General features: G+C 45.5%; 2 protein-coding genes across 6 annotated transcripts in view; both read right to left on the reverse strand.

Moving 5' to 3' along the window:
* Positions 1 to 5,935, reverse strand: part of LOC123840869 (zinc finger protein 256-like) — a 33,504-nt gene extending 27,569 nt beyond the window's left edge. The window contains exons 1-2 of one of the 5 annotated variants that reach the window (XM_064581493.1): positions 4,624 to 5,935; positions 2,403 to 2,529 (exon numbers count right to left, since the gene is read on the reverse strand). In XM_064581493.1, the coding sequence (XP_064437563.1) occupies positions 2,403 to 2,529; positions 4,624 to 4,701 (205 nt within the window). In that variant the 5' untranslated portion in view covers positions 4,702 to 5,935. Of the gene's footprint in view, positions 1 to 1,032; positions 1,157 to 2,178; positions 2,212 to 2,402; positions 2,531 to 4,623 lie in introns of those variants that run through there. The other 4 variants (XM_064581489.1, XM_064581490.1, XM_064581491.1 and 1 more) reach the window with 4 other exon arrangements.
* A 130-nt stretch (positions 5,936 to 6,065) lies between these two features.
* LOC123842799 (COP9 signalosome complex subunit 9-like) lies at positions 6,066 to 6,496 on the reverse strand. The gene has a single exon (XM_045872004.3). The coding sequence runs from the start codon at positions 6,465 to 6,467 to the stop codon at positions 6,294 to 6,296; it is 174 nt and encodes a 57-aa protein (XP_045727960.1). The 5' UTR covers positions 6,468 to 6,496; the 3' UTR covers positions 6,066 to 6,293.
* Positions 6,497 to 14,084: the final 7,588 nt, after the last annotated feature.

The raw sequence follows: 14,084 nt of genomic DNA on the forward strand, positions 1-14,084 counted from the left end.
CAGTTAAGATCGGGCAGAAGACATGAATAGACATTTTTCCAAAGAAGATATCCAGATGGCTAAAAGACGCATGGAAATGTGCTAACATCACTCATCATCAGGGAAATACAAATCAAAACCATGATGAGATACCACCTCACACCTGAGAGAATGGTTAAAATTAACAACACAGGAGGGGCGCCTGGGTGGCTCAGATGGTTGAGCGTCTGCCTTCGGCTCAGATCATGATCTCAGGGTCCTGGGATCTAGCATGAGGCTCCCTGCTCAGTGGAGAGCCTGCTTCTCCCTCTCCTCCCTGCTCCTGCTCTCTCGCTATCTGTCTCTCTCTCAAATAAATAAAATCTTTTCTTAAAAAAATGTTCAAAAAACACAATACAGGAAACAACAGGTGTTGGCGAGCATGTGGAAAAAGGGGAACACTCTTGGACTGTTGGTGGGAATGTAAAATGGTGCAGCCATTCGGAGAACACGATGGAGGTTCCTCAAAAAGTTAAAAATAGAGCTACTCTATGATCCAGCAATTGCACTACTAGGTGTTTACCCAAAGGATACAAAGGATACAAAAATACAGATAAAAAGGGGTATATGCACCCCAATGTTTACATCAGCAATAACCAAGTAAGAGAACCCAAATGAAATCTTGCCATTTGTAACTATGTGGATGGAACTAGAGTATATTATGCTAAGTGAAATAAGTCAATCAAAGAAAGACAAATACCATATGATCTCACTCACTCATATATGGAATTTAGGAAAGAAAAGAGATGAACATATGGGAGGGGGGAGCAGAAAAAAGGAGAGAGGGAAACAAGCCATAAGTGAAACTTAACAAAAGAGAACAAACTGAGGGTTGATGGAGGGAGGTGGGTGGGCGGTGGGCTAGATGGGTGATGGGTATTAAAGAGGGCACTTGTGATGAGCACTGGCTGTTGGATGTAAGTGATGAATCACAGAATTCTACTCCAGAAGCCATTACTGCACTGTATGTTAACTAACAAAATTTAAATTAAAAAACAAAACAAAAATCCCTACCATATGGTCCACCATTGCCATTTCCAGGTATGTATCCCAAGGAAACAAAATCAGTATCTCCACACACATATCCACTGAGGTATTATTCACAATAGCAAATATATGGAAACATCAGTAAGTGTGCCTGAGTGTTTAAAGGGAAAAAGAACATTCAGTACACACACAAATGCAGGAATATTCAGCAATAAAAAAGAAAACAACATTGCCACTTGCACGACATGGATGAACCTAGAAAATACTATGCTAAGTCAAATAAACCACACAGAAAAGGCAAATAGTGAATGGTATCATATATATGGATATTCTTGAAACAAACAAACAAAAACATCAGAAACAGAAAGTAGAATGCCAGAAGCTAAGGACTGGAGGAAACGGAAAGGTGGTCAGGGGTACACAGTTTCACTTAACAAGATAAGTAAATTCTGAGGATCTAATGTACAGCATGTTGAGTACAGTTGTTACTACTGTATTGTACACTTGAAATTTGGTAAGAGAGTAGATACTAAGCTTTCTCACAACCACCAAGAAAAAGGTAATTATATCAAGTGGTGGGTGTGTTGTTTACCTTTATTTAGGTAATAATTTCATACTGTGTATCAAGTCATCATGTAATATACTTTCAATAATATAATTTTAGGGGCGCCTGGGTGGCTCAGTCGGTTAAGCGTCTGCCTTCGGCTCAGGTCATGATCCCAGGGTCCTGGGATCGAGCCCCACATCGGGCTCCCTGCTCAGTGGAGAGCCTGCTTCTCCCTCTCTCTCTGCTTACTTGTGCTTTCTCTCTCTGTCAAATAAATAAATAAAATCTTAAAAAATAATAATAATAATAATATAATTTTATTTGTCAATCATACCTCAACAAAGCTGAAGGAAGGGGGGCAGGTGGAAGAAGAGATGTAAATACTACCAAAAGAACCATACAGGAAGGTCTTGAGAAGTAGCCCATAGTATACCTACATGGTGGCCATGCCAATGCCTGCAATTTCAGGCACAGGCAGGCACAAGGAAATGGCACCTAAGTAGGAAGGGTGCAAAACCCGGGACACAGAAATGGCACGGATCTGAACACATGGACCCAGCCAGGGAGAGGGCAAGCAGGGTGTGATCCATCAGCCTCACTGCATGACTACTGACCTCTAATCTTACCCGATCAGGGCTCAGCACAGAGGGTACTGGGAGCTGCAGGGCAGAGAAAAGGGCACACCAACAACTCAGAGCTAGCAACAAAAGCAACTAACCAGAAAGCTGGGGAAGCAAGCAGTGCCCACAGTCCACACGAGAGAAGGACTAACCATCCCCTGGAAAATGCAGAGGGGGGACTCGGGAGCACAGAGTCTAGTCCAGGTCAAAGGGGAGGCTGAGGGCCTTACCCAGTGAGGATATAAGTGTAAAGTTCTCCAGCATCACATGGTGGTAGAGCCGTCTCTGAGCCTCATCAAGAAGCCTCCACTCCTTCCAGGAGAAGTACACGGCAATGTCCTCAAAGGTCACACCACCCTTTCATGAAAAGAACAGAGGAAACCATGAACATTCTCTCTCTGAGAACACATAATCCAATCCCCCAAACATCCACCCCAGTCTCCCCACCTCAGAATAAATACCAGGTCCTGGTGCCTCTAATGCTGCTCTCCTCTCACCTTCCCATCAATCACTGTGTTCAGTCCTCAGCAGTAACAGGCAGGGGGACACATGGATGCACTCTAAGCTCTGGGTTTGGCCTGCAAGGTCCCATCCCTCTGCCCCGACATTCCCATGGAGTCTCCCATGCTGTGCCCTCAAGACAGCCAATTATAGGCCCTGCTCTACCAGGAAGTCTTCAATACCAGGGCGCTGAGGCCTTTAGCTCACACTTCCCCTCCATGTGTACAGGATTCTGTAGACTATACCACTCTCACGTCTTCAGGCCCCACAGATGAACTCCCACACCTTCCTGCCCCACACCAAAGGATCCTCCCTTGATTCACACTTGTATTTGTCACATGATATCCAAAGGATGTTTGACAAACTTAAACAGGTTCCAGTCCCACCCCAGGACTCTCAGAGATCCCAAATGAGGGAAAGCCTCAAATGCTGCTGAGAAGCCCTCCTCACCTGCCTGTAATCTTCCCTTCAATAACAGACACTCACAACCACATGTCAGCTTAGGATACTCATAGACCTTCTTCTACTTCTCTGCTGCCCATTCTGTCCCTCCACAATAGGGAACCAACCATCCTCTACTGAACCTTTGTGAAAACCCCAGCCCTAAGGGTCTCCCTGCCAGGCAGAGCAAAGCAGAAATGACTGCATTTGTCCAGACCTTAACTACCAGCAAGACTCTGAAACACCCCAGGCACTGTAAAAACTCATCACAAAATTCTGTGAAGCTCTAGACCACTGAATAAAGAGCAGCCCCAACTTCACTGTCATCTTGGCAAAATTACTCCTAGGTGTCCTAGCCATCTCTTGTCCCATCATCCCATGGAAGGCTTGCCTGTGTTTCTGCCAGATCATTCTCTCTCCTTCACCTGTGTTCACAATGCCCAGCAACCCCAAGCACATGCTGAGGAAGAAAACCACTCTTCTGCAGACTTTACTAGGACCCTCTGACCTACTAGCAGTATTACCATGATACTCTGCATTCCCTTCCTAAATGTGATCCAAATCTCCACCCGGGCCACACAGCAGCCATCACTTTTCAAACCCTCCATCATGACACTTTCCCCCAGTTTCCCAAAATTTCCTGTCCAGCTGCCCACTTGATACCATCAATCACACTTCTCTGAAACATCAGAGATCGTAAACAACGTCAAAAACCCTGGGTATCCCCAAGGACAGTTCACCTACTGCTGACTTCATCAGGTTGATGGAAGCTTCCATCTCTTCCGCTACTAGGACCTGCGTATATTAACAGTGGGAAACCTCACTAAAATGGTATCAGGAGGTTGCAGGCTTGAGGGGGCGGGGAGCTCTCAGGCACTACTCCTTGTTGGACTGCAAACCTAACAGCAAAAGAGGGACTTGACCTTATTTATATGGGATACTACTTCATTACCCCAGACCCAAAAAGAGTCTGTCCTGGCCGCCCCACCCAACAGCTCAGCCAATGAGAAGCCGCAACTCCCACTTTCACTCCAGTGTACCTGCAGTTTGTAACAGCCTTCCCAACTTCGCCTCCTTCCCCTTAAGAAAGACTACCTCCCGGGACGCCTGGGTGGCTCAGTCGGTTAAGCGTCTGCCTTCAGCTCAGGTCATGATCCCAGGGTCCTGGGATCGAGCCCCGCATCGGGCTCCGTGCTCCGCGGGAGCCTGCTTCTCCCTCTGCCCCTCTCTCTCTCTCTCTCATGAATAAATAAATAAAATCTTTAAAAAAATAAAAGAAAGACCACCCCTCTTGCCCTCCGCGCCGACCTACTGCTTGGACTCCGCTTCTCCGTTCCAAACTGCACTTCTCTTCCGTCTCCACAGAAACCCGTTCGTGCGGGTAAAATAACTGTCCGCTCTTGCTTCGTTCTTAGGGTCACGGACCCGAAGCCCCGGGGCCTCCCTCGCTCCCCCTTCTCTCCTCACCTGCAACACCCACCCTTTGCCGTAGCCCTTCTCAGAACGTACCCCAGGAGTCCACCAGTCCTCCGACATCCGAGGCGGGCCGAGCAGCAGTCCGCGGACAGTGCCACCGACTCCTGCCATTGCCTCCTCGCTTAGCCCCGCGGCGGGCTCTCCCCTCTGGCGGCCGGAGAACGCCTATTCACACCCGGCCGAGCCCACCTCACGCCCGCCAGGAGAGACGGGCTTCTCGGGCAGCGAGGGGACGGGCCTCACGGCCGCGCGGCACTGCGCTCCCGACAGGAAGGACGGCGAGCTGCTGTTGCCCGCCGCTGGCGCGGCCCCCTCCCGCCTCGGCCCCGGCCGCCCTCGGCCCGGAGCCCGCTCCCGCACGGGGCCCCCGCCCGCCGCCGCCCGCCTGTCCCGGACGCCGGGGCCTGGGCCGCGGGGGTCTGGGTGCGGGGACGACGCTTACCGGAGCCGGGCCCCTGCGCGCGGCCGCCGCCATCGGACTCGCTGGGCCGAGCGAGGCCGGAGGTGGGCGGACACCCGGACTCGACCGCGTGCGGCGAGGACAGCGCCTCCCCTCGCGTCTTCACGGCCGGTCACCGGAGCCTGACGCGCGCTCCGGCAGCTTACGGGACAAACAGACCCAACCTGAGGCAGAGAGACCTCCTGGCGGATGAGACCGGAAGTCCCGCCCCCGGGGCTTGCGCTCGCCTGGAAACGCCGTGTGCTGTTCCCTCATTGGCTGCTCGCCGCGTCCGCGGGCCGGGCTCTTCCGGGTGGGGCGGCTCCCGGAGCTCTGGCGGTCTCCGGCAGGGGGTGCCCCCCCCTGGAGTTGCCGAGCTGTGGTCACGTGGCGCCCTGAGGGACGCGGGAAAGCGCTGCTCCTCGCCGGGGGGACGGGATTTGCTCCTCGTTAAAGGCAGAGAAGAGCTATGCTTTCAGACTCCGTGAATGTCAGTCAGCTTCCAGAGAAAACTACTATTTTAGATGCTCCCATATTCCTTTGCTGAGGTAAATGACAAATCATCCCTTGAAGTACTTCAGAAATAAAAGAGTCTGTGCGGAGGTGGAAAGATGTTGCTGCTCCTCAAATGTTTGCGCCCTGAGGTGTTACAGTCAGTTTCATAAGTTTCAGTAGGATTAGTGGGAACAATAGATTAGTTCCTGTCACGCAACAAAAATTCAACCCATCCCGTTGTAAAGGTTTGCTGGCTTTATTCATTGATTTGTGAATTGGGCAGCATCCATCTAGCAAGTAGAGCACAGCTCCAAAGCTCTACAGAAAGGGAAAGGTTTTTAAAGATAGGACAAGTATGGGGCGGCTGGGTGGCTCAGTCGTTAAGCGTCTGCCTTGGCTCAGGTCATGATCCCGGGGTCCTGGGATCGAGCCCCGCGTCGAGCTCTCCACTCGGCAGGAGGCCTGCTTCTCCCTCCCCTACTCCCCCTGCTTGTGTTCCCTCTCTCGCTGTGCCTTTCTCTGTCAAATAAATTAAAAAAAATTTTTTTTGATGGCATCGCTTTTTAATTGAAGGACAAATATTGTTCACATTCAGAGATAAGCGGGCCTCATGCAGATAGTTAAAACCATCCTTCTCTTTCTTGGTTAACCATCTCCTAATTTCAAGTAACATCCACGAGTTCTTTAGGACCATCTGAAATTGTCCTCTGAGGAACTCCGCCACACCACCTCGTAACACACATGACCACACGCACCGCTGGACGGCGTCTCACTGGATATCATCATCATCAAACAGATCTTCAAAATCATTAAAAAAGTCTGCATGAACTGCTTTCTCGTTGGCTGCCAAGTCCATCAGGAGCCCCGTGCTGCCTCCTGTCTCGTCCAGGTCCACGTAGGGCCCGGCGCCCTCAGGGAACATCTCGTCTACTGCCGGCTTCATCTCGCCTGCGGGGCCTCCCCCAAATAAATAAAATCTGAAGGAAGGAAGGAAGGAAGGAAGGAAGGACGGAGGGAGGGAGGAAAGAAGGAAAGAAAAGAAAGGAAGGAAGGAAGGAAGGAAGGAAGGAAGGAAGAAAGAAAGAAAGAAAGAAAGGAGAAAGAAAGAAAGAAAGAAAGAAAGAGAAAGAAAGAAAGAGAGAGAGAGAAAGAAAGAAAGAAAGAAGAAGAAAGAAAGAAAGAAAGAAAGAAAGAAAGAAAGAAAGAAAGAAAGAAAGAAAGAAAGAAAGAAAGGAAGAAAGAAAGAAAGAAAGAAACCTTTGCTCTGGGGTGGGGGGCACCTGTGATGTGGTTTTGGAATATAGGTGAGGTTTGGTGGGGTGGGGTCCGGGGCCAATGGCCAAGAAAGAATTCTTTTTTTTAATAAAGATTTTATTTATTTATTTGACAGAGAGAGATAGTGAGAGAGGGAACACAAGCAGGGAGCCCGATGCGGGGCTCGATCCCAGGACCCTGGGATCATGACCTGAGCCGAAGGCAGACGCTTAACCGACTGAGCCACCCAGGCACCCCCAAGAAAGAATTCTTGAGGCGTCTTTGGTGCAAAAAGGTGGATAGGACCTGTGGGCAGAAAGAACTGCTGCACAAAGGTTGTGAGGAGTGACTGATTATACACTTGGGAGTTGGGGAAAGTAAGGAAAAGGCAGACGCTTAATGACTGAGCCACCCAGGAGCCCCTAGTTTTTTGGGTTTTTTTTTTTTTTTTTTTAAGATTTTATCTACTTATTTGAGAGAGAGCACAAGTGGGGAGGTGGGAAGGACAGAGGGAGAGGAAGGAGCAGACTCCCTGCTGAGCAGGGAGCCTGACATGGGGCTCAATCCCCGGACCCCAAGATCATAACCTGAGTCGAAGGTAGGCACTTAACTGACTGAGCCACCCAGGTGCCCCAATTTTTGAGTTTTAAAAGTCACCAGACTTGGCTGGGATAGAGCCCAAAGTGCACTGCTCCTGGTAGGCAAACTGGAGACAAACAGTAAAAAGAGCTATCTGAAAAACACCTGGGATGCACAGGGGATTATTCACTCTTCTGGGAGGGCTTCCCTGAGAGCAGCAAGCAAGGAAACACCTCTCCTGGGACAAAGGAGTTGGCTGGCGCCATTTCCCTACCCCTCTCATCAGGATAAACCAGCTTCAGTAAACAGCACAGTGCCAACACCAGAGGCCTAACCTGCATACACCTGCATACAACACCCACCTGCACTCTGCCAGTACTGCCCTTCTAGGGCAAGTGGCTTAAGTCCCAGTGCAGCGGTCCCCTTCCCCAGAAAACCAGCAGAAAGCCCTGTACACACCACATCCCCTGACCAGAGAGTTTTACAAGGCTTCAGTTCTAGTGGAAGTAGCATCAGGTCTCATTTAACAAGCAGGCCAGAGCACACCTAGTGAAAACTTACCACATGCCCACTGCAGGCACGGAGAGCCTCTACAGATGACTGGCCTGAAGGATAGAAGAGTCAAAATACAGCATCAGAGTGCATGCAGCACCAGAGACACTCCCTGAAGGACCAGGCCGTGGACACTATATGACCTCTTTTTCATAAAGCCATTACTCTCAGGATCAGGGAACATAACAGGCTTTTCTAATACACAGAAGAAGACAGAGACCTAAACAAAATGCCAAGAGGAAGTAATTCTTCCCAAAAGAAAGAACAAGATAAGGCCACGGCCAGAGATCTAAGTGAAACAAATATAAGGAATATGCCTGATGGAGAATTAAAAACAACAATCATGAGGATACTCACTGGGCTTGAGAAAAGAATGGAAGACTTCAGGGAGGCCCTTACCACAGAAATAAGAGTTAAAAAAAACAGGGTTGCCTGAGTGGCTCAGTTGTTAAGCATCTGCCTTCAGCTCAGGTCATGATTCCAGGGTCCTGGGATCAAGCCCACATCGGGCTCCCTGCTCCGCGGGGAGCCAGCTTCTCCCTCTCCCACTCTCCCTGCTTGTGTTCCCTCTCTCGCTGTGTCTCTCTCTGTCAAATAAATAAATAATATCTTTAAATAAATAAATAAATAAATAAAAATAAAAGAGAACTGCTGTCTTACAGGAAAACTTCTCCATTTGCAGTAACTCAATTCACAAAAATAAGTACCTTATTGAATAAACTCCCATACAAATATAGATGTTTCTGACGTTCCCGTGGTATTAACAAAGGCACAAGGGGCACCTGGTGGCTCAGTCGGTTAAACATCCATCTCTTGATTTCTGCTCAGGTCATGATCTCACAGTTGAGATCAAGCCCCATGTAGGGCTTTGTCCTGGGCATGGAGGCTGCTTAGGATTCTCTCTCTCCTTCTCCCTCCTCCCCTCCCCTTCCACTTAAGCACTCTTCTCTCTCAAGAAATTAAAAATAACAATTTAAAAATAAAAGTATAGCAAATTTTAAATAAGTAAATCCATTTGATGAAAATAATTGCATTGTAACATATAAAATATCACTACCAATATTTTTATTGGTAAAAACAAGAACAGAAGAACCCATATTTACTATTTTATACCTAGAATAAGTTTATAGGCACTTATATTTGATAAAAGTAAATGATGAATTTATTGGAAGAAATAATTTATTTAAAATAAATTACTAAATATTAAAATATTGGGAAAAATAAAATATTGGAGATTTAGTTAAAAACTCATAGCAAACATTTCTAGCTTTAATCTTAGAGAAAAATAAGTACTAGCTCTAAACATAAAGAATAGCAAATCTGTTAGATAAAAATATTGCAGTATGTTTTCAAAGTTTTATGAGTAAAATATTACTAAACATGAACCAAACTAGATGGAACAAAACAGTTTTGGTGTTTTGGTTTTTTTTTTTTTGGAACAAAACAGGTTTTTTTTTAATATTTGCATCCATTGAAATTAAAAAGCAATGGAAAATGAAAGATACATAAAATAAAAAATAAAAGGTAAAGAAAATATTTAAATATATAGAATGTAAAATAAGAATGGTAATCTTAACATGTTCTTGGCAGTGTTTCTGAATAGGAAATTCCTAGAGGAAAGAGATAATAAATTATGAAATGTTTTTCTCACAAACATTAGAAAAATGCATAACACTGGAAATGTCATTGAATTTCTCAAGATACACTTAGTCTTTTGTTGAAATATTATTTTATGTCCATTTCCCCTTACACAAAATTTACATGATCTTTTATAAAAATAATATTCAAGCATGACTTGTAATTTGGAGTTTGTTAGTGTGGCCTGCAATTGTAAAGACATGTGTGGAAAAACCATCCAGAATGCCAAATATGTAAAATGTTATATCTTTTCTACTATTGTTTAATGAGCCACATTTTACACAGTAGGATTTTTGAGAACTTTCTTCTCCCATATTTTCCAGAGTGATGGTTCAGTTCAGGGTTAATTAAGTCAGTAATTCCTTCTTTCATTTTGCAATTGAGTAAACGAAATGAAATAAAGAGTAATTAACATTAAAATATTGAAGAGATGCCTCACTGTCGACAAACTACTGGACTGTTGATAACCCAATTGTGGGGATATGGGGGAATCATGTCCCACTATCATTTATCACTGACTTTCTATGGTCACTGACTGGTGGTAAATTCCACCAAGGGAATGGGGAGGAGAAAGTAACTCAAGAGGAAGTCTGATCAGAGTTGAGTTAAGAAACCTTAGTGATTACTTAAAAATGAATGAAGGATACTCACTAATTGTTCTGGTATCAATTTCAATGTGGGCAGGAATTTTTCCACACATCCAAGCAAGCGATTCTCTGGACACCAGCTCGGTGTCTTAGAATTCAACTCAATTCTGGGGGCACCTGGGTGGCTCAGTCGTTAGGCGTCTGCCTTCGGCCCAGGTCATGATCTCAGGGTCCTGGGATCCAGCCCCGCATCGGGCTCCCTGCTCGGCAGGAAGCCTGCTTCTCCCTCTCCCACTCCCCCTGCTTGTGTTCCCTCTCTTGCTCTCTCTCTCTGTCAAATAAATCAATAAAATATTTTAAAAAAAAAATAATTCAATTCAATTCTGGCTCCATCCACCTGGAGATAGCGTCAGATTCCACAAGTTAAGGGTCCAGTCCCATAATACTGCCCCACCCCCACCAAATTAAGACATCACCTTCAAGTTCAGATTCTCACCTGTACTTCAGACCAACTGGCTATAGATCAGAGTTTCTCAGGATCAGTTTGGGTTCAGTTAATTTGCTAGAATAGCTCACAAATGAATGATGAAACATCTTTCTTATAAATCACAATATCACGCTCCTCCATTGTAAATCATGTTCTTTCCAGTTGGGAAGCTGGATGTGAATAGGTGAGAAGTGTGTCAGAGTGAATATGCACCTAAAATTTGTACATTATAAATTTGTCAAAAAATTTCACAAGGAAATTTATAACTTTTTTTTTTAAAGATTTTATTTATTTATTTGAGAAAGAGAATGAGATAGAGAGAGAGCATGAGAGGGGGAAGGGTCAGAGGGAGAAGCAGACTCCCCGCTGAGCAGGGAGCCCGATGCGGGACTCGATCCCGGGACTCCAGGATCATGACCTGAGCCGAAGGCAGTCGCTTAACCCACTGAGCCACCCAGGCGCCCCAAGGAAATTTATAATTTTTAAGAACACAACTTAATCATAAGACACAACCCAATAAAGTGAGAGGAATACACTTTGAACAAACACTTCAAAGTGTAATATACATGTGTTTCATGTTGGTTTCAAGGACTGCCCAAATTGCTTTATAAACCCAGTGCAGTCTGGGGCACCTGGGTGGCTCAGTCAATATGCATCTGCCTTTGGCTTGGGTTGTGATCTCAGGGTCCTGGGATCAAGCCCCGTGTCGGGTTCCCTGCTCAGCGGGGAGCCTGTTTCTCCCTCTCCCACTTCCCCTGCTTGTGTTTCCTCTCTCCCTGTCTCTCTGTCAAAAAAATAATAAATAAAATCTTAAAAAAAAAATTCAGTGCAATCCAAAATCCAGCAAGTTGTGTGTGAGTGCACATGCACATGTGTGAGAAAGAGAAGAAAATTGACAAACTGACTTTAAATTATAGGGACATCAAAAGGCCAAAAACTGTCAAGACAGTTTGAAAGAAAAAATTAGTAGGCTTTACCCAACCAGACCACACCATTTCATTAAAAGACTACACAAATTGAGACAGTTTGATTGTGGCACAGATAGACAAATACAGAAATAGAATAAAATAATATCCCTATACTGCCATTTGACTTGTGAAAAAGATTATACTGAAGTGCAGTAGGTTTGGAATTCTTTTTCAATAATTGGTGCTGGGACAAGGAAATATCCATATGGGAACGAATGACTCCTATCTTCCCTTATTTGGGACTGTAAAATGGAAGCATGTAAATTTGCTTCAAACAATATAGATTGCACATGCCAAATGAGTAACAGTAAGAGTGCCTGAGTCCACACAGGTGTTAATAGAAATAGCTGGTGGACACAGAGATTATCAGTTTAATGACATGGTAGAAGCTGGAATGCTGATAGCATACATTAGCTCTATGATTCTGTGATAGCCTTATATGGAAGCCAGGTTGGGGCCCACCTATGGCAAAAGCCTCTGAATGCCACCCAGGGGCAACTGCTAGGATGTTGGAACAGAAAAATTCCATTTGAGATACAATTACTAACTGGCCGTTGGGATTTGAAACTGCTCATAAGACTGAAAATCATAAAGTAATTCTGACACCTGAAATACCCATAATGATTCAGGTGATGTTAGAGAAACACTCTAATAAGGAAGGCAGTGCCCAGAAGTGTTCCCTAATAAAATGGAAATGATTTGTGCAGGAATATGCTACCAGGGGAATCCAAGGAGGTACTCTTTGTATTCACAAGCAGGTAGCCTCTTTTCCCCTAGGGCCAAGTTTGGAAACAGGTGTGGAGCTCCTGGATCCTATGATCACATGACCATGTGGGTGGTAACTTGGCCCACAGGTATCAGCTCTACTTCCAGAGGAACTAGAGACTAAGGTCAGCAACAAGGGCAGACTTGTCTGCAGTACCAACCCTCAGTGAAAATTCTGGACACCAAAGCTTGAGTGAGCTTCCCTGGTTGGCAATACTCCATGTGTATTATACATAGTTGCTGAGGAAAATCAGTGCCATCCACCTGACTCCACTGGAGGACAACTGGAAGGTCAGTGCCTGGTTTCTCCTAGACCCTGCCCTATGGGCCTTCTTCTATTGCTGGTTTTAATCTTTTGCTGTAATACATTGTAACCATAAATATAATGGCATTGCTGAGTTCTGTGCATTCTTCTATTGCACAGAAATATTGAACCTAAGGGTAGTTTTGGAGACGTCTTGAACTGTATCATGTATTTTGCTTCATTTTGTAGTTTTGGAGTGCAGGAAGGAAACCTGGACCTTTTATGAATCACTGCCTGAGAAAGAAATTGGGCTCTGATTCTTAATATATTCAATGGTTTATAATTAACTACTATCAATATTTATTTTGATGCTGGGGAGCCCGGGTGGCTCAGTCATTAAGTGTTTGCCTTCGGCTCAGGTCATGATCTCAGGGTCCTGGGATCGAGCCCCGCATCGGGCTCCCTGCTCAGCGGGGCGCCTGCTTCTCCCTCCCACTCCCCCTGCTTGTGTTCCCTCTCTCGCTGTGTCTCTGTCAAATAGATAAATAAAATCTTTAAAAAGAATTTATTTTGATGCTAAATTTGTCCCAGATCTGGGTGATGGGAACACCTTAAAGCTACAGCCTCTGTGTGTGTGTGTGTGTGTATGTGTGTGAATATTATTCTTTGAGCATTTCTTTGTTTCCAAATGCAAGAATATTTTCAGGCACATGTTGCACCTTTTCTGTCCCAGATTGGAATCAGCTTCTCCAAGGAGTTCTGGTTCATCTCATCAGAAAATGGTATTTGTAAATAAACAATTGAGCACTAGTTGTGCTCTCTTAGACTTCTAAGTCATTGACTGTCAGAGTTGGGGGGCTAGGATACGCACACATGTATACATTTCTATATACATTGATTTCTTTAACTATGATTATACCTATAGAGATATCACACCTATCTTTGGAATTGTGAGGCGCTGAGAGCACTCTCCCTTAGGGCTTTCATTTAAATGCAGGGTATAGGGGCACCTGGGTGGCTCAGATGGTTAAGCGTCTGCCTTCAGCTCAGGTCATGATCCCAGGGTCCTGGGATCGAGTCCCACATCAGGCTCCCTGATCCTTGGGAGCCTGCTTCTCCCTCTGCCTCTCTCTCTCTGTCTCTCATGAATAAATAAATAAAATCTTTAAAAAAAATAAAATAAAATAAATGCAGAGTATAGGATACAGCTAGACAAAGAACAGTCCAGCACTGAGGCTTAAAGACACAACTGCACAGAAGACCCTCAGGATCCTTATTCACAACTGGACATGCTTCATGTCTGGATTGAACCACTAAGATCTGTGTGATGATGGAACTTGACTTTAGGAGAGCTGAAGGCATAAGTTCCCAGCAGGAACTTTAAGGCCCCTCTGATTCCAAGACCTGAGCCAAGTGAAAGTCATCAGGAAAGAAACCAACCTTGGGAGACCTTAAGACATTAAGGAGCACGTTGTATTCCCACTGC

The sequence above is a fragment of the Mirounga angustirostris genome, unplaced genomic scaffold (assembly GCF_029215605.1).
Source record: "Mirounga angustirostris isolate CCGP_5_RB_7025 unplaced genomic scaffold, mMirAng1.0.hap1 SCAF_16, whole genome shotgun sequence".
Taxonomy (NCBI): domain Eukaryota; kingdom Metazoa; phylum Chordata; class Mammalia; order Carnivora; family Phocidae; genus Mirounga; species Mirounga angustirostris.